At 47.8% G+C, this 18,666-nt stretch overlaps 3 protein-coding genes across 8 annotated transcripts; 2 read left to right on the top strand and 1 right to left on the bottom strand.

The window, feature by feature from the left end:
* The first annotated feature begins 1,318 nt into the window (after nt 1–1,318).
* On the top strand, nt 1,319–2,581 carry IER3 (immediate early response 3). Its single transcript, XM_016120704.2, has 2 exons — nt 1,319–1,570; nt 1,659–2,581. The coding sequence occupies exons 1-2, from the start codon at nt 1,361–1,363 to the stop codon at nt 1,917–1,919; spliced, it is 471 nt and encodes a 156-aa protein (XP_015976190.1). The 5' UTR covers nt 1,319–1,360; the 3' UTR covers nt 1,920–2,581.
* Nucleotides 2,582–2,965: 384 nt separating this feature from the next.
* Nucleotides 2,966–13,498, top strand: FLOT1 (flotillin 1). 6 transcript variants are annotated; one of them, XM_036238015.1, is made up of 13 exons: nt 2,966–3,121; nt 3,477–3,533; nt 3,809–3,927; nt 4,015–4,105; nt 4,295–4,438; nt 4,576–4,695; nt 4,781–4,876; nt 5,072–5,224; nt 10,373–10,554; nt 10,758–10,803; nt 10,923–11,060; nt 11,278–11,442; nt 13,198–13,498. In XM_036238015.1, the coding sequence occupies exons 2-13, from the start codon at nt 3,513–3,515 to the stop codon at nt 13,225–13,227; spliced, it is 1,305 nt and encodes a 434-aa protein (XP_036093908.1). In that variant the 5' UTR covers nt 2,966–3,121; nt 3,477–3,512; the 3' UTR covers nt 13,228–13,498. The 6 variants fall into 6 exon arrangements, with proteins under 6 accessions (XP_036093908.1, XP_015976186.1, XP_015976188.1 ...); XM_016120700.2 differs by having other exon boundaries at nt 2,967–3,121; nt 3,852–3,927; XM_016120702.2 differs by having other exon boundaries at nt 3,005–3,121; nt 3,456–3,533; nt 3,852–3,927.
* A 1,563-nt stretch (nt 13,499–15,061) lies between these two features.
* On the bottom strand, nt 15,062–18,661 carry TUBB (tubulin beta class I). The gene is made up of 4 exons (XM_016120699.2): nt 18,405–18,661; nt 16,965–17,073; nt 16,580–16,690; nt 15,062–16,278 (listed from the first exon to the last, which is right to left on the bottom strand). The coding sequence occupies exons 1-4, from the start codon at nt 18,459–18,461 to the stop codon at nt 15,221–15,223; spliced, it is 1,335 nt and encodes a 444-aa protein (XP_015976185.1). The 5' UTR covers nt 18,462–18,661; the 3' UTR covers nt 15,062–15,220.
* Nucleotides 18,662–18,666: the final 5 nt, after the last annotated feature.

Here is an 18,666-nt window from a genome sequence, read left to right as displayed (position 1 = left end):
TTATTACCATTACCACAATATTTGCATAGTACCTCACAGTTAAAATGTTATTCACATGAATTTTGTTATTCGATTCATACAACAAGGGGCAAAGCCGGTGACTGCTAACCTTCTGCCTTTGTATTTTGCGGCCCTCTGCCCCAGCTTTGTATGAACCTCCAAGTGGGTAACTTTGCTGGGTTGTCCCTATGCAGTCTCCACACTTTGCCCTTTGCTCGCTCTCTCTCTCTCTCTCTCTCTTTCTCTCACTCTCTCGCTCTCTCTCGCTCTCTGAGTGATATGCATCTTGAAAAGGGGCAGAATATGCCACCCCAAAATGTACTACTTTGGCTTGTGGATTGCTTTGAGCTGAAGGCAATCAAGACCCAGCAGACTCAGGAAAAGCTTTCACCAACCCCTCCCCCTACCTTAACTGCCTAAAATAATTTATTAGGGTGCCTGTACCAGAGAGAGATTACCAGAGCGAATATTTTTTTTATATCTGAAAGACTTGCCTGGTCGGCAGGGCCAACATCGGATTGCCAAACACCTGCTCTTCTTATCTTCCTGTGAATTGCCCTCTTTCCCTGTGAACCCCAGACCCCCATCCCATTCCTTAGCACCTATTCCTTAGGATGGCATATAAGCCTCAATTGCCTGACTCTCTTTGTTTCAGGTCTTCATGAGCTCCCTAAGTATGTAACTAAATGTTTTTCTCCTGTTACTTTCTTATGTCAATTTAATTATAAGACCAGCTTAAAAACCTAGAAGAAGGAAAAATTTTCCACCCCTACAATATAATTTGTGCGTGAATGTTTGTGTGTGTGTTTTTCTGTGTTCTAAAGCAGGCAGGGTTGGGTCTGCTGTGATAGTATGTTCATTTTTCTTCCTCTGCTTGGCTATTTCTATAATGACTTCACTCTTGGGGTGTGTGTTTTCTATGCACATCTAAAAGTGTGTGAATGTACCTGTGTAACTGTGGTTCCTTGACTTTGCTGGGTCAGTATTGTAGCAAGATTGCCAGACTTCCTTAAGTAAGCTCTGCTGCTTCCCCAGAGATGGGGCCTGTGGCTGAACATCTCCTAGGCTGACTGTGGGCCCCAATCTGGCTGCCACATGTCACGACATGTGCCTGCAGCCCGGGACCTCACCCACCCCCACTCACAATTTACACACTCACAACACACACTTGGTCACTTAGGATTGCACAGTCAAATAACTGTCTCCACCCCCTCCCTTTGTTTAACCGTCGGAATTTCCAGCCGGTTCCGGCCTACAGCAGGGGTGGAGTTGAGAAGGGCCCGCCCAATTCTCCGTCTTACTTAACTAGCTCTGCAAGGCTTCGGGTCCGCAATCGTCTTTCCTCTCCATTCCGGGTGCAATGTGCCACTCTCGCAGCTCCCTCCCCACCATGACCGTCCTGCAGGCCCCTACCACGGTACCCTCCACCAGCCCAGGACCCCGACGAAGCTCTGGTCCTGAGATCTTCACCTTTGACCCTATCCCGGAGCCCGCGGTGGCCTCGATCGCGCGCCCCAGTGCCTACCGCGGCCACAGAAAGCGCAGCCGTAGGGTCCTCTACCCACGAGCGGTGAGTGTCTTGAGTGGGCAGTCGGGGATCAGAGGGAACGGCGGGACTTCGGGACCCCGAGCTGACCTGTTCCCTTTGTCTTCCTCAGGTCCGGCGGCAGCCGCCAGCCGAAGATCCGAACCCTGCCAAAAGACTTCTCTTTCTTCTGCTCACCATCGTCTTCTGCCAGATCCTGATGGCTGAAGACGGTGTGCCGGCGCCCCTGACCCCGGAGGACCCCCCGAGCACTGCGTCCCCGAGCCCCACCCCTGCGCCTCCGACCCTCGAACCCCGTAATCTGACCGTGGAGCCCTCGGATTACGCTCTGGACCTCAGCACTTTTCTCCAGCAACACCCGGCTGCCTTCTAACCGTGACACCCCACACGCTCCCAACAAGACTGAAAAACCAAAGAAACACCAGGTGTATCTGGTGCGCGAGAGCGTATCCCAAATTGGGACTGCCGAGGCAACTCGCACTCAACACTACAGGGGAGCCGCCAGCCTGCGCCGGGATGGGACACGTGCGGACATGTCGGGGCCAGGCCGGGTGGGGAAGAAAGGCGGCGTTAATTTATGTCTCATTGCTCATAATTGATATTTAATGTATTTATGTCCCCTAAGTGATAGAGGGGTGTATATAATATTTATTTTAACTTATGCGTGGGTGCGAACGTGCCCCTTGCTGCAAATGCAGGTCTCTTGGTATTTATTGAGCATGGCGGGATTGGTGGAGGCGCCTAGGACCGAGGAAGATGGCAGGGAGGGCGCCCCTCCGCCCCCCGGCTGGGGGGTCAAAGACGGTGGTGGGTTATAGGTTTATGGGGTGACACTCCGTCCTCCAGCATCTCAACCGCCGAGTCTAATGTGTGAGTCTTCGACAGACTGTTGAAAATAAAGTCCCTTGGACTTCGATCTCCTCTAAGTTGCCCCCAAAGAGTGGCTACGAGGTGCGGGGTGGGGCCTGCTGAGGGCGGCTTTGGGGTCGCCCGGTATGTTCTGTGAACACAAATAAACTCGATTTACTGTCGGCAGTTTCTGAGTGTCTCTTTGCCAGCGGCGACTCCCTCCGCTCTAACTGGCTTCGGGCTCCAGGGACCCGGCAGGCACGATCGCAGCAGGAGCTCCTCTTGGGCCTCCAGTGCCTCTTCCCGGATCACAGAACCCAGTATCCGGTGGCCGGACACTTAACGTTTGTTGCCTAGTCTGCGGTTTTCCAAGCTGGTTGCCGCGGGGCATATCCGAGATGAGGCAATGTCCCCCGCCCGAGAATTCGGGCTCACCGAGGTTACGTAGCACGCCCACGGTGGAGCCTAGAGCGGCGGGCGCGGGGGTGAAGCCGTGCCCACATCCGCCGGCGGGCTGAGCTCCGAGCGGGGCCTGACGGGAAAGAGGGGCGGGCCGAGCACCCGGCCGCGGGTTGGGCCGCTGCGGGGGAGCGGGGTCGCAGTGCTGCAGTCCCAGGGTGTAGGCGGGTGGGGGGCGCGCGCGAGCGCGGGTCCACTTCCAGGAAGGTTGTATGCGAGTGGCTCGGACTTGGCTCCTAGTTCCCTGGCAGCCGCTCGAATCCGAAGGTAGGTGGAGGCGGGGAGATGAAGTCAGGCTGCAGAGGAGCAGAGAGGGTGGAGTAGAGGTCTGGGGGCCTCTAGGCACCGGAGAGCTTTATCAGATCAGGGAGAAGCCGTTCTCACTGCACACCTGGACGCACGGCAAGGGGCTGGCCGATGGTCATGAACAGGCGGGAAGGGGTCGCGCGTGGGGGAGGTCTACAGGATTTCACAGGGAAAGCCTTAGCGGACCCCTGGGTGCGGAAGGGGACTGGGCGATGGTGGCTGCAGGCTGGGCGGGACTGACGGGAAAGGGAGTCACTCCTGTGGACTCCATAGCGCCCCTTCTCCCTCCGCAAAGGTTTTCTTTCCTCTCCTCCAGCTCCCACTTGAACCATGTTTTTCACCTGTGGTCCGAATGAGGCCATGGTGGTCTCCGGTAAGTATTGTTCTCTTCTCAGCCAGTGACCCCCCAGTCCCTGTGAGCCCGGCCCCTGCCTCTTCGCTCTCTCCCTTCCAGCTCCAGTCGCGCCAAGCCTTCAGCACCTCCCCCACCCCTCCCCACCTTCACCCCGCTACCGCCCGTGGCTGCAAGCTTGTGATTCCCAGCCGCTACCATTACCAGGTCCAGACTGCCTCCCCTCCAGCTCCCAGATTTCCTCGTGGGAATTGTCCCACCTCCTCCCCCACTTCTTCAGCTTTTCATTGTTCCAGCTCTACCACCGCCATCGCAGCTCACTGGCCCCTCACCTTGCAGGTTTCTGCCGGAGCCCCCCCGTCATGGTGGCTGGAGGGCGAGTCTTTGTCTTACCCTGCATCCAGCAGATCCAGAGGTGGGTAGGAAGACATCCAGGGAAGGGAAACCCCATTTTTCTCTCTTTCCTCCTTTTCTCACTATCCACTCTTCTTTTCCCCTCTAGGATCTCTCTCAACACATTGACCCTCAATGTCAAAAGTGAAAAGGTGTACACTCGCCATGGGGTCCCCATCTCAGTAACTGGCATTGCCCAGGTGAGGCTTTCAGAGCCTTTCCTCCATAGTCCACTCCCCCATCACCTTCTTTGACTCCAAACTTTAAGGATTTTCTCTGCTAGTCTCACCTTCTCCAAGGCACTTGACTCCTCCTCCCTTCTCCCCCTGCTTCCTCCCTGGCTTCATGAGACCTCCACCACACCCTTCTTACTCTTCCTCTGGCTACAGGTGAAAATCCAGGGGCAGAACAAGGAGATGTTGGCAGCTGCCTGCCAAATGTTCCTAGGGAAGACAGAGGCTGAGATTGCCCACATTGCACTGGAGACGCTGGAGGGCCACCAGAGGGCTATCATGGCCCACATGACTGTGGAGGTGGGCCTGATGGAATGAAAAGATCCAGAAGGGATGCCAGACTGAGGGGGGCCTAAGGACTGAACTAGTCCATAGGAGACAGTGGCCAGAGGGTCTGAGAGCTTAAGTTCCTCCTTACCACTATCCTATTATCCTAGGAAATCTACAAGGACAGGCAGAAATTCTCCGAGCAAGTTTTCAAAGTGGCTTCCTCAGACCTGGTCAACATGGGCATCAGTGTGGTCAGCTATACCCTGAAGGACATTCATGATGATCAGGTAAACCTAGACAGTTGATCTCTGTTTCCCTGCTCTCTTTTCTTAAAACCTCCCAAGGACTCTGATTTCTGCATCTTTCCCATAGGACTATTTGCACTCCTTGGGGAAGGCTCGAACTGCTCAAGTCCAAAAAGATGCTCGGATTGGAGAAGCAGAGGCCAAGAGAGACGCTGGGATCCGGGTAAGAGAGATGGGGGTCACTTAATCATCGTGGGCTTATTGGGCACTCCAGCTGACTGGGAGCTGGTGGAACTGGGTTGGCAACAGGAATAGACGAGACCAGGGCAAAGGCAGGGGAGCCCAATGGGGAGAAGCCTCTTCTGCCTGGGGCCTTCTTCTCCTTGCTCTGACTCTCTACCTGATATCTGTATGGCAGGAGGCCAAAGCTAAGCAGGAGAAGGTGTCTGCTCAATACCTGAGTGAGATTGAGATGGCCAAGGCTCAGAGAGACTACGAGCTAAAGAAGGCTGCATATGACATCGAGGTCAACACACGCCGGGCACAGGCTGACCTAGCCTATCAACTTCAGGTCAGAGCCACCATGCTGGGCACATGGCCAGGCTGGACTTTGCCTCTCCTTCATTCCTTTCAGACATTCTATCTCAGGCCACCACTCTTTCTCATATATTCTAACTCTGATCCCTTTATTTGGCTCTCCATTTCTGATCCACCTCTTTCATACATGGAAGATTTAAAAAATTTAAACATTTCAGCAGAAAAGCAAAGAAAAGGCCAGAAGGTATATGATCAGTAGAGCTGATCATATGTATGGGGCAGGTTGTGTCCTGTGCAAGGGCACCTAGAAGAAAGATAACCAGAGCTGAGATCCAGCCAAGCTCCACTCACCAAGCTGTGCATTCTGGTATAGGCCAATAGATTTGCATCCACCCAGAGAAAGGGGCGCCTTTTTTTCTTTTGCACAGGGCAGCCCTGGTGATCAAAGAAGGGTGTGAGGAAGGAAAACATGGAGTTGGGCTTTGAATCCTACAAAGTGAGATACAGGTAGCCCTTGATATTGCAAGGAGATATGGTCAGTCTTCATTATTTGAGGATTCCACATCGAGAATGTGCCTACTCACTAAAATGTATTGGTAACCCCAAAATCAGTACTTATAGCACTTTTGTGGTCATTCGCAGACATGCATAAAGAGATGAAAATCTGAATTGTCTGTTGCACAATTTCAATTGAGGTTGAACAAGATGTTCTACCTTTCAGCTCATACTGTAAACTGTCATTTTCGTAGTATGTTTAGTGACACATTTTTCAAATTTTTGTGTTCATTGTTGGTAATTTCTCTGTTTAAAATAGTTCGTAAACATGGTGCTGAAGTGTCTAGTATCCTAAGTATATAAGAATGGTATGACATGCCTTATGGCAGGGGTCCCCAAACCATGGCCCACGACTGGTACCAGTCTGTGGCCTGTTAGGAACTGGGCTGCACAGCAGGAAGTGAGTGATGGCGGAGCAAAGGAAGCTTTATCTGTATTTGCAGCCACTCTCCAGCACTGGCATCACCGCCTCGGCTCCACCTCAGATCATTAGGCATTAGATTCTCATAGGAGCACAGATCCCTGGTGCCAAAAAGGTTGGAGACCACTGCCTTATGGAGAGAATATGTGAGTTACATAAGCTTCATTCAGGTGTGAGTTAATAGTGCTGTTGGCTATGAATTCATTGATAATGAATCAACAATATTTATTACATAGGTGTCTTTAAATATAAACACATAAAACAAGGTTATATATTGATCTTTTGATAAAAATATGACCTGAAGCTCATAGGAACCTAACCCTGTATTTCTGCTAGGAATAAAATAAGTATTTGCTAATTCAGTGTTCATGGCTACTTTATAAAACTACCATGAATAACAAGAATCATCCGTACTTTGAAGAGTTTACCCAAAGGATAGCAATATTATGAAATTCATTTTTGCCAAGAGTTGGTACAGGCTGAAAGCATAATGAGTAGCAAAACTTCTTTAGTTATGATAAATTCCCTGGCTTGTCAGGTAATTGAGTGTGACATAGTGCTTTGCTACTCAAAGCATGGTCTGCTTATCTGCAGTATAGCATCACTGGATTATTTGCTAAAAATACAAAGTCATAGGCTCTGGCTCAGACTGAATCAGAATCAGCATTTTAACAAAATCCGTAGGTGATTCATGTATACATTAGAGTTTGTGAAGCAGTAACATAGTGGAAACCACTAAGGATGGGTGGGGCTATAGATAAGGGCCTTAACTCTCTAAACATGGCTTTCCTTATCCACAAAGTGATGGATTGAGCTGGTTTGGGCTCTGTTCACCTTTTATTATTTTCTCATTTTCTGCCAGGCTTTGTGCTAAAGTAATCACGAAATAATGATTCAGTCAGCAATGGTCTATGAGGTGCCTCCTGTGTGGCAAGCGTTTATTTGGAGGTGAGGATGTAAATGTGAAAGATCCCTTCTCTGTGTTACAGGATAACACAGAGCACAGCTGATAAGCAAGCAAGCAAACGTCATAGTCTCTAATTATTTTGTGTAAGTGCTATGAAAGAAGTAGATAGGGTGATGCAAAAGCCATGAGGATTACTGTATTAGGTTGGAGGGTGGTCAGAGAAAGCTCCTGTGAGGAAATAACATGAAATAAAGCCTGAGGATAAGAAAGAACTAGCATGTAAAGAGTTATGGGTCAAGAATATTCTAAGCCAGTGATGTTCAAATAGAACTTTTGTGATGATAGAAATGCTCTATATTTGTGTTGTGTTGCTAAGCTCTTGAAATGTGGCTAGTGAAATGTGGCTGAGGAGGAGCATTTGAGATCTTATTTTCCAGCAATTGTCATTAGTTTGGGCTCAAATAAACTCTTATTAAGTAATCACAAAGAAAAAGAAAAGAAACATGACTGAGGAATTAAATTTTTATTTTTATATAATGTTAATTTAAATGTAGATAGCCATATGTTGCTAGTAGCTAGGCAGGGTACTAACAAGTGCAAAGGCCCTGAGATGGGAAAGAGCTTGGCATGTCTCAGGAACAGAAAGGAGATTTCTGACCTAGTGTGGCTGGTATGCTGTAAGAAGAGGCAGGCAGGGCCAGGTCACATATGGTTCAGGTAGCTGTGATAGAAACTTAGAATTCAAAGCACAAAGAGAAGCTATTGGAGAACTTTAAGTAGGGAAGTACTGTTGTCTAATTAATGTTTTTATAAGGATCAGTCTGGCTGCTGTGTGGATTGTCAGAAAGGCAACAGGGAGATTGGAAGCTTTTTCAAAGATGGTGGATTAAATAAATGCAGCTAATTGCATTCTCCAAACCTCACTAGAACTACATAGAGTAATTTAAAAAGAGAGCGAGAGAGAATGGGGACAGAAGGAATAGAAACCATAGCATCATTTTAGAAGCTGGAAAGTCATGGCAATTAACTAAGAATGTCTGAGACAGCTGAACACAAAAGTGCCAGGGAGAAAACAGTGACATGATCTAAGGCTCAGGAGCTGGTACAACCAGGGTCCTGGAAGACATCTGGAGATTTATTATCTAATGAGAGTAAACCAGAGGATGTGACTTGGGGCCAGCCAGACATAGGTGAGGGCCTGGTACTTTACCAGTAAGGGGAATGAAGTGACTGTACACTTACTGAATGCTAAATGCTGACAGCCTCTTCTCACACCCTCACCCCACTTGGCACCCAGAAACTTCACCTTCCAAAAAATAAATCAGAAAACTGCTCTGGGGAACACGACCAATCCAAAAGGAAAGACTTAAAGATCCTGAATCTGGTTTCTCAGTAAATGACCTACCCAGATCACCCTAGAGTGAAGCTCTTAAGTCCACCAGCTTCACCCACAACCTAGAGCTTCTGTTCAGTGTAGAAGATCCTCTTTACTGTGAGCAGACAACCAAGGATTACCTGATGCGCAAAGGAGTCATGCAACGTGGAAGACAGACCAAAATCACAAATAGAGCAAAGCCATTTGAAGGATACATTCTGTGCAGGAAGGAGAAAGCTTTTTAAAAAATTAGTGTGCTCAATAAGATAAGAGAAGAATTAACATCCATGAAGTCAGAAAATAAAAAAGAGCTCTTAGAAATTAATAAGATGGCAGAAATGAAAAAATCATTTTGGAAGAGAAATTCTAATAAATCTTTCAGAAAACAAATGGGGACAAAAATAGAGAAAAATATTAGAGGCCAGTCTAGTAGATCCAATAGAACAAAGAAAATGGAAGGAAGTAACCAAATGAAAAAATTCCAAAATATCTGTTCTAAAGGGTGTGAAACAACCCACCGAGTGCCCAACACAATGAGTGGAAAACATCTACATTGAAATACATGACTGAAATTTTAGAACACAGAACAAAGAACAGATCTAGAAGCTTCCAGAGAGAGAAAAAAAAAACATATCAAAGGGTCAGGTATCAAAATAACTTCAGATTGCTTAAGCTAGAAGACCATGGAGCAATGCCATCAAAATTCTGATGAAAATGAATTTCAACATAAGTAACCTGTACTCAACCTAACTGTAATTCAAATAGAGAAGTAAGATCTCAGAAAACGTATTGCTTACATTCTCTTTCCAAAGAAGCTACTAGAGGCTGAGTTTCAGCAAAAGGTGGCCTAAACAAAAGCAGTGGGCTCTAACACAGGAGAGAGATGCACACTGGAGTAGGGAGCAGCTAGTCCAGTTGGGAATAGGCTTGATATTTCAGGTCAAGACAGTACAGGATACCATATCCAGAAGCACCTTTCCTCTGTAGTGAATAGGTGAGCCGAATAAAGGCAAGGGTGCCATCTCTCATGTTGGTGACCCATGGGGATAATAGCGCACATCTGGGCTGAAGCAATGAGACAGGAAGGAAATACGCTCCTCCCCTGTGTCTCTTCTCACCAACATCTTGGCAAGAGGGGTCTACTCCCTGTGCTCTACAAGAAATAAGAACAAATGCCTAAGAGGCATTCTACATATACACGTTCTTGTAAATCTTTGTAGAGTGCCCAGAAGGGTACACAAGAAGCTGGTCACAATGGTTGCTTCCGCAGAAGGGAACCAGGTAGTACGGAAATAGGTGGGAGGAAATCTTACTTCTCACTATTTATTTTTTTCTTTTGAGTTTGTACCATATACGAAAGTAAAAATGAAAAAGATATACATGCACGCACACCCAAACCCCTAAAAAGAAAGTCAGTAGGAGGCTATTGGCAGTAGTCAGAGGCTGGAGATGACAGCGGCTTGCATTAAGGTTACAGCAGCACAGTTGCAGGTAAGGGGACAGATCTGAGCAAGACTGGAGGTAGAAAATGGCCACTGTATGCTAAGTGCTCTCCAGGTACTCAAACCCTAGAGGGAGACACAGTGAGAAAATAAAGTAATAATGGGCACTCATAGAGGGACACTGCTCCTGGTCAAAAGAGACAGGGACTGGCCCCTTACCCTATCCAGCTCTGACACTGAGGTTACCTGGGGAAATGCCCTAATTTTTGATATTGGCTCTGAGAAAGAGGATCAGGCCATCCCAGGCCATGCCTTGGATTTGTTTGGGAAATAAACTCCACTGGACTGGCTGAGCCAACTGGGAGCCTACCTAGTCCATGTGCTTACTGTTTTCATATCCCTCCCTGGAGCTTAGCCCTGGTTTCTCTCTCTGGTTTCTGAGTACTTGCTCTTCAGCTCTAACGTTGAGCATCTCTCCTCAGGTGGCCAAGACTAAGCAGCAGATCGAGGAGCAGAGGGTACAGGTGCAGGTGGTAGAGCGGGCCCAGCAGGTGGCAGTGCAGGAGCAGGAGATTGCCCGCCGAGAGAAGGAGCTGGAGGCCAGAGTGAGGAAGCCAGCAGAAGCAGAGCGTTATAAGCTGGAGCGCCTAGCCGAAGCAGAGAAGTAAACGCCCCCTGCCAGGCCCCCTCCTGACTTCTTCACCCCCTGGGCACCCCCCTCCACCACCAAATGGAGCTGAGGTCTTCACTACCTAGACTCCTGTGGAACTTGGGTTGCAGGAGCCTCTACCCACAGCACGAGAGGGCCTTTCTCCCAGGAGCAAAGGCCCATCTCAGCTCCTCCCTTTACTCCCCTTGTTTGCTCAGGTCCCAGCTGATTATGCAGGCAGAGGCAGAAGCTGAGTCTGTGCGGGTGAGTTAGAAAGTGGCTCTTGCTCACTTGTGGTGGGAGTGGGTGTTACTGCTGAGCTGGGGTTTCTTGTCCTTAACTGTTGCTAGCATCAGTACAACAATATGCTGTTCTCTCTTCAGATGCGTGGGGAGGCCCAGGCCTTTGCCATAGGGGCCCGAGCCCGGGCAGAGGCTGAGCAGATGGCTAAGAAGGCAGAAGCATTCCAGCTGTACCAGGAGGCTGCTCAGCTGGACATGCTGCTAGAGAAGCTGCCCCAGGTCTGGGGGTTGTGTGGGTACCAGGGAGCAAGGGGTGGGAAGTGAGGGGCTTAGGGAGAACCAGGTTAGAGGACCACAAATTAGGGGTGAGAGTTATAAGCCAGTGCCCAAAGTGAGGAAGGATGATCAGTAGGGCAAGGGTCTTAAACATAGAGTAAGGCACTTTAGGACAGATGTGATCAGATCACAGGTGCTAAGTGGGCATCTCACCTACTAGGTGGCAGAGGAGATCAGTGGTCCCTTGACATCGGCCAATAAAATCACAATGGTGTCCAGTGGAAGTGGGGCTGTGGGGGCAGCCAAAGTGACCGGGGAAGTACTGGACATCCTAAGCCGCCTGCCAGAGAGTGTGGAGAGACTCACAGGCATCAGCATCTCTCAGGTGAGGTTCTCCAGGGTGGGGCCTGTGCAGTAGAATTACTGGGTTCCTGTGGTACGTGATGCAGCACACTGACATTTATTACTTTTTTTTTGTGCCAGACATAGTGCTGAGCTTCTACACAAATGGTATTTATTAAAAAAAAAAAAAAAAAATTTTTTTTAATCAAACTATCCTTGGGGTATGTAGCATTTTACAAAGTAAAGAAACTGAACTCCAACATGTTAAATAACTTAGCCCATGTCATACAGACAGGGAAGCTGAGCTTCCAACCCGGGCCTGCTGTCTCTAGTGAAAGGAACTAGTTGCAGCCTGTTGACTTTTTTTGATTGTTTGTTTGCCTGTTGACATTTAATTCCAAAGTATATCACTGCTTTTCTTGGTGCCTGTTTATTCACCTATATAGCTTATGGTAGAAATCACAGAGTGGGTTCTTGAACCAGACTGTTTTTGTGTGAAACCTAGCTCCAGTGCATGCTGGCTGTGACCTTGGAGAAGTTTTAAACTTCTCTGTACCTGTTTCCTTACAAGTTAATAATAGCAACAACCCCATTGAATTGTTAAGGGGATTAATTAAGTAATATTTGAAAATTGTTTAGAACACTGACTGGCACATAGTTAAGTATACATAAGAGTGTGTTAAAAAAATACGAATATAAATAAAAGCATTAGACCATTTCAGTGACCTTCAAGCTGGATTCCTTTGGAGCCTCCATGAGGCCTACAGTGGAGGATTGGGAGCTACGGACGCTTCCACACCATTTCAGTCATTTGTTGTTTTTCTATTGCTGCTTTAAACCACTGTATTGAAATATGATTGGTATGTAAAAAGCTGTATATATTTAATGTTTATAATTTGATGAATTTGGAATAAGTATGTATCTGTGAAACCATCACCATTGTGAAGGCCATAGACATATTCATCATCTCCCAAAGTTTCCTCCTGTCATCATTTTGTGGTAAGAATGCTTAACATAAGATTTATCCTCTTAGCAAATTTTAAGTGTATAGTACAGTGTTGTTAGCTATAGGTACTATGCTGTATGGTAGATCTCCAGAATGTATTTACCTTAACTAAAACTTTGACCATCACCTCTCCATTTCCCTTCCCCAAGCTCCTAGCAATGACCATTCTACTCTCTTTTTCTATGAGTTAACATTATTTTTTTGTTTTAATTTTTCAATTACAGTTGAACATTATTTCGTATTACCTTCAAGTGTACAGCACAGTGGTTAGACATTTATATTTTACACAATGATCCCGATTAGTCTGGTACCCACCTAGCACTTAGTTATTAAACTTTAATAACTTACAGTTATTAAAATATTGACTATATTCCTTATGCTATACTTTACATCCTCATGACTGTTTTGTAACTGCCAATTTGTACTTCTTAATCTCTTACCCTTTCTTTCACTCAGCTCCACCCCCAATCTGGCATCCATCAGTTTGTTCTCTGTATCTGAGTGTGTTCATTTTGTTCTTTAGATTCCACATACAAATGAGATCATATGATATTTGTCTTTCTCTGACTTATTTCATTTAGCGTAATACCTTCTAGGTCTATATACCTTGTCTTACAGTAACTCATTGTTATGCATGGAACCTAATGACTGCTTGGCAAAAGAGGGCGAGGTAGGAAAACAAGAAGATTCCTGGAAGTGCATGCCCTCCCTGCAGCCCATTTGTCCAAATGAGGCCTGGGAGAACATAGTATCTGGTTCCCTGTTGTCATCCACTATTGTCCTTTTTGCCAGGTGAACCACAAGCCTTTGCGAACAGCCTGAGTCCTCAACCTTTGCAGATGCCTAGCTTCACGGTTCAAGTTGCCTGAATGGTCCCCATATTGCATGCACTTCAACTTGACCTGAGAATGTCTTCTGACAGTGGGATTCCACCCCTCATCTCTCATTGCCAAAATAGCCTGTGCCTTCCCTTGGAGGGTAAGGGTTGCTCCTCTTCCCAGGCCCACACCACCAAGACTGCCAGTCCCCTGGGGTCCCATGTCAGCTTTGTTAATCCCACCCCACAACGTCCTAATTAAACTAAACTTTCAGAGCCTGTTGTCCAGAATTATTTTCTTACCAAGACTGAGGAATGGCTGGAAGTTCTCAGTTGGTCAACTAAATTGCCAGTAATAAGTATTGATATGAACAATTAACTTAGAACTCATGCAAAATGAACGTAGCTTGCTCCCTTCCAGTAGGCTTTCTAAAATGGGAAAGTTACTCAGATACTGTAGAGTTGGAGAATTCTCCCCAAAGTTGTTCAGAAAGCATGCTGATGTGGAATGCTGAGAATTGCTTTAGTCTCTAGAATTACTGAAAATATCCAAGGTAAATTGACTTAAATTTCCAGGCTAGCTTTGAGACTTACTTTGTACTCTTAAAAGCACATTAAGTTGAGCAGTGTTTAGAATGGGATCTTGTTAAACTCTATACCTTAGGTTGACTAAGAAAACCCCACAGAATTATAGAAAACAGCAAGATACCTATAATGCAAAGGAACCTTGGATGTGCTGTACATTGGAAATAGTACAATGGCTCTAACTGCATTCACATTCTTCTGGAGAGGTTAAAACAGACCGCTGGCATCTAGCTCACTTCTGGTTTGTATAGCTTGTGGGGCCTGTGAACCTGCATTTCTACAGGTTCCAGGTGGGTGTGATGCTATGTCTGGGAACCACTTGACATTCATGTTCCCATTTTGATCCCTATATCCTACATCTAAGCTTATGCTTATCCTAGTTAAGGCTTGTACTGGTGATGGGCTGGTTTGGGTACCAGATATTAAGATATGAGGGGCAATTAAGTATTAGGGTATTTCCATTAATTTATGGAGAACAGAATTTGTGTTAAGTGAACTTGAGCCCTTTGCCTTTACCAGCAAACCTAAATGAGGACAGCAAGTCTTGCAATTTTTTTTCAATTCCCATTTATTTTTGGCTTTTGGGGCAATGGCATTTTTTCAATATGAAAAAAAGTTCAACACAAAATAGAAATTTGAAATGTAGGATTGGACAAAATCAAGGAGAGGAGGAAAAAGCAATAGCAAGAGATGGGATGCTGCCAAAAGATGGTATCCAGTCTCCCCTGGGGAATGACTTGAACATTTAGATGGCAGTATATGTTTTCCCATACACATACGAGACTGATTTTCCTTTTTTGGGGTAAGAAAAGGTGGGGCTAGGGCCTTTCTGGAGGCTTAGGGACCAGGGCTGGTCAGGTAAAGTGGAAGGGGGAAGGCTCCCAATTAACAGAGCAGGGTAGACCCCTACAACAGATCTAGAGCTGAGGGAGACTGAAAATGAAGATAATACTGTTAACACCCCCCTCCCCCAAGCTGAGAGGAGCAATACCTGGAAACTAGGGCTTTAATAGCATGGACCCCACTAAAATGGCTCTAGATGGGAAACCCCACCCCTTTCTTGTAGGCACTTCCTGCTACAGTCAGGGGGGTTTCCTTTCCCCCTTACTACATGGACCATCCATCTGGGTTTTCAGCACATAGCTCTAAATGTGATCTGGATGAGACTCAGCCTCTTGGGGAATTATCCTGAAAACAAAGGAATGGCCACCAGAAGGAAATACAAGATTTCCCAAAGTGGAAAGAGAGGAGACATTCAACAAACAACGATTATTTATTGAACGCCTATTATGTGCCAGGCACTGATTTAGAACCCCCCTAAAAGAAAAAAGGAGAAAATGCAAATTCTGAGGGAGAGGAAAGGGGCAGTTGAAGTTTGAGGGAACTGAGAAGCCTGAGTGATGGGACTTGGCTTTAGGCTTCCTCTTCGGCCTCCTCACCGAAATCTTCCTCCTCTTCTGCAGTGGCATCCTGGTACTGCTGGTACTCAGAGACGAGGTCGTTCATGTTGCTCTCGGCCTCGGTGAACTCCATTTCGTCCATGCCCTCACCTGTATACCAGTGCAGGAAGGCCTTGCGCCGGAACATGGCCGTGAACTGCTCTGAGATGCGCTTGAACAGCTCCTGGATAGCTGTGCTGTTGCCAATGAAGGTGACGGCCATCTTCAGGCCACGGGGTGGGATATCACAGACAGCTGTCTTGACATTGTTGGGGATCCATTCCACAAAATAGCTGCTATTCTTGTTTTGCACGTTGAGCATCTGCTCATCTACCTCTTTCATGGACATTCGTCCACGGAAGACAGCAGCCACGGTGAGGTACCGGCCATGGCGGGGGTCACAGGCAGCCATCATGTTTTTGGCATCAAATACCTGCTGGGTGAGTTCAGGCACAGTGAGGGCCCGATACTGCTGGCTTCCACGGCTGGTTAGAGGGGCAAAGCCAGGCATAAAGAAGTGGAGGCGGGGGAAGGGCACCATGTTAACTGCCAGCTTACGGAGGTCAGCATTGAGCTGGCCAGGGAAGCGGAGGCAGGTGGTGACACCACTCATGGTGGCTGAGACAAGGTGGTTCAGGTCACCGTAGGTTGGTGTTGTCAACTTGAGGGTGCGGAAGCAGATGTCGTAAAGGGCCTCATTATCAATGCAGTAGGTCTCATCGGTATTCTCTACCAATTGATGGACAGACAGGGTGGCGTTGTAGGGCTCAACCACAGTGTCAGACACTTTGGGTGAGGGCACCACACTGAAGGTGTTCATGATGCGGTCAGGATACTCTTCACGGATCTTGCTGATGAGCAAGGTGCCCATTCCAGAGCCTGTGCCCCCACCTAGTGAATGGGTCAGCTGGAAGCCTTGCAGGCAGTCACAGCTCTCAGCCTCCTTCCGTACCACATCCAGGACCGAGTCAACCAGCTCGGCACCCTCTGTATAGTGGCCCTTGGCCCAGTTGTTGCCTGCCCCAGACTGACCTGAAATGGGTTAGAAGGCAAGCTTGATTAGTAAAGTATGGCACATACACAATCACCTTTCCACTTTTCAACTTTTAGAATAATGCCTATGGATTTGCCTTCTTTTTCTCCCTCACTTGTGATCTATCCTTCTTCTCAATAACTTAGGATCTAAGGCAGTCAACCTCTCCACCCTCCACTAGAAATTTCAGAACACAGCTCCATAAAAATCCAGTACAACAATCATTTCCTAACTCTTGTTGTCCCCTCGCAACCAAATAAATTGAACATGATGCTATCTACAAATATCTGTATAACTCACCAAAAACAAAGTTGTCTGGTCTGAAGATCTGGCCAAAAGGACCTGAGCGAACAGAGTCCATGGTCCCGGGTTCTAGATCCACCAAAATAGCACGAGGAACATATTTTCCACCTAAAGAAAAAAGCAGGGAAGAAAGGAGAAGAGTGTCAACGGGCAGAGGGTATGTAAGTAAACGGGCTAGGTGACGGCCAGGGACCCAAACTTGTGATTCCAGGCGCTGCCACCAGGTGGCAACAGTCAGCCTTTGGCGCAGATAGAGGGAAATCAAGTCTCCATGAAGGGATGGGTTCATCCAAACGATAGAAGGGGTTTCCCTTGCAATGTTAAGAGACCCCAGAAGTAGGAGCCAAGATGGAACTTGAACTTCCTAGGCTCCTTCCCTCACCTGTGGCTTCATTGTAATACACGGAGATGCGATCCAACTGCAGGTCACTGTCCCCGTGGTAGGTACCGGTGGGGTCGATGCCATGTTCATCACTGATCACCTCCCAGAACTGTTGGAAAAGAGCAATGAACCCTTGACAACTCGGGTCCTAGCCTATTATGCTCTCCCGCCTCCACCACTCTAATTCCAGACACGCTGTTCTTGGGCCTGGTGTCCCCTATATCTGCCTGCCACTCCTTGAGACACCCCCACACCTGGGAAAGCCACAGCTTTCACAGCTGAGGATGTGGAACGATGTCCAGCTGGGAGGGCCGGGATAGCTCAGACACCGTGGTGCGTGGACGGAGGCGGCCGACTTGACTAGTTAAGCGCACCCCTCGCTGGCCACCACCCCTCCACGCCGCGCACAAAGCGTGCTAAACGAGCTGCTGCAGTAGCCCACCCCCAGCTCTCCACACTACCCAGGCGCTAGCGCGCGCGGAGCCAACAAAAGGAGGCGTCACGTGTGGGCGGGGCCTGCAGGGCTCGGGCTAGCGCGCCCCCTGGCGGCCAACCGGGGGGGGGGCACCGTCCCCGCCCCGCAGGACCCAGCCCTTCTGCTACATCGTAGCAGCCGCACTTCCTTCCCCGCTACACAGTAGCCGCGCGCAAAAAAAAAAAAAAAAAAAAAAAAATCCCACCCATTGACCTCGGAATTTTATCCCTTTGCTAGCTTAACTCCTTGCTTAAAATGAGGATTCCCTTCCTTTCTCCCACCATTTAGTCCCGAGAGGATCTTTAAAGAAAATGACTCCCCTCCCTTTCACCCTGTGTAAGCCCTATAAGGTTCTAAGGGGAAAAAAAAGAAACAGAATGAATTCAGCATATTAGCCTTTCATCCGCGAAAAACTAGGGGTTCGTCCCTCGAAGAGAGCGGGCGCGCAGAGATCATGGTCTTTTGTGGAAGTAAAGCGCAGCGTAGCCCACCCAGGCGCACCGCGCCCACCACCTTTATGGAGCGGGGCTCTGCAGCTGCCCCACCCGTCCCTTCCCCCTCGGGCTGGCCCTACGAAGACCCGCCAAGGGAGATGCACATGGGGAAACCTCGCCTGGCTTTGTCTAGGCCAGTTTCCGCATCTCCCTCTTCCAGGCCCTCGGACCGTTAGGAGATCCCCTTTAAGTAAAAACCTTGTAGAATCTCAGTCTTCTTGCCCTCTAAATCTCAAGTGTGTTTTTGATAGCTTTCCCCAAAATGACTCTGCCAAGGAAAATAATTTCCCATTTTTCAAAAGCAAAATCTATCTACAAATGTGTATTGTATATACAAAACTTGTTTTTGGAAAATCTTGACTAAGGATGGAGACTGCAAACAGTCCAAAACCATTCTTCATAATTTATCTGGATTTTTTTTCCTCTCAAAAAAAAAAAGAAAAAAAAAGTTAAGAGGTTTAAATTCCTTACCTTGGCACCGATCTGGTTGCCACACTGGCCGGCCTGGATGTGCACGATTTCCCTCATAGTTCAAATTAAAATTTCCTTGCTCGCCTCTAGCTGTGTGCGGGGCAAGAAAATATGTAATTTTCTTCTCTGCTGCTCGTCACAGGCTAGGAGGATGGGAGTGCCGGAGAGGCTGGAGCAGAGAGGTCCGAACGCGGAGGAAGCAAGGTTCTGAGAGGGAGAAAGGAGAGGGCAGGGCGCAGGAGGGAAGGCGGGGTGGGCGGGT

Source organism: Rousettus aegyptiacus, unplaced genomic scaffold (genome assembly GCF_014176215.1).
Source record: "Rousettus aegyptiacus isolate mRouAeg1 unplaced genomic scaffold, mRouAeg1.p scaffold_m13_p_1, whole genome shotgun sequence".
Lineage (NCBI taxonomy): Eukaryota > Metazoa > Chordata > Mammalia > Chiroptera > Pteropodidae > Rousettus > Rousettus aegyptiacus.
This window is presented reverse-complemented; position numbering and strand designations above follow the sequence as displayed.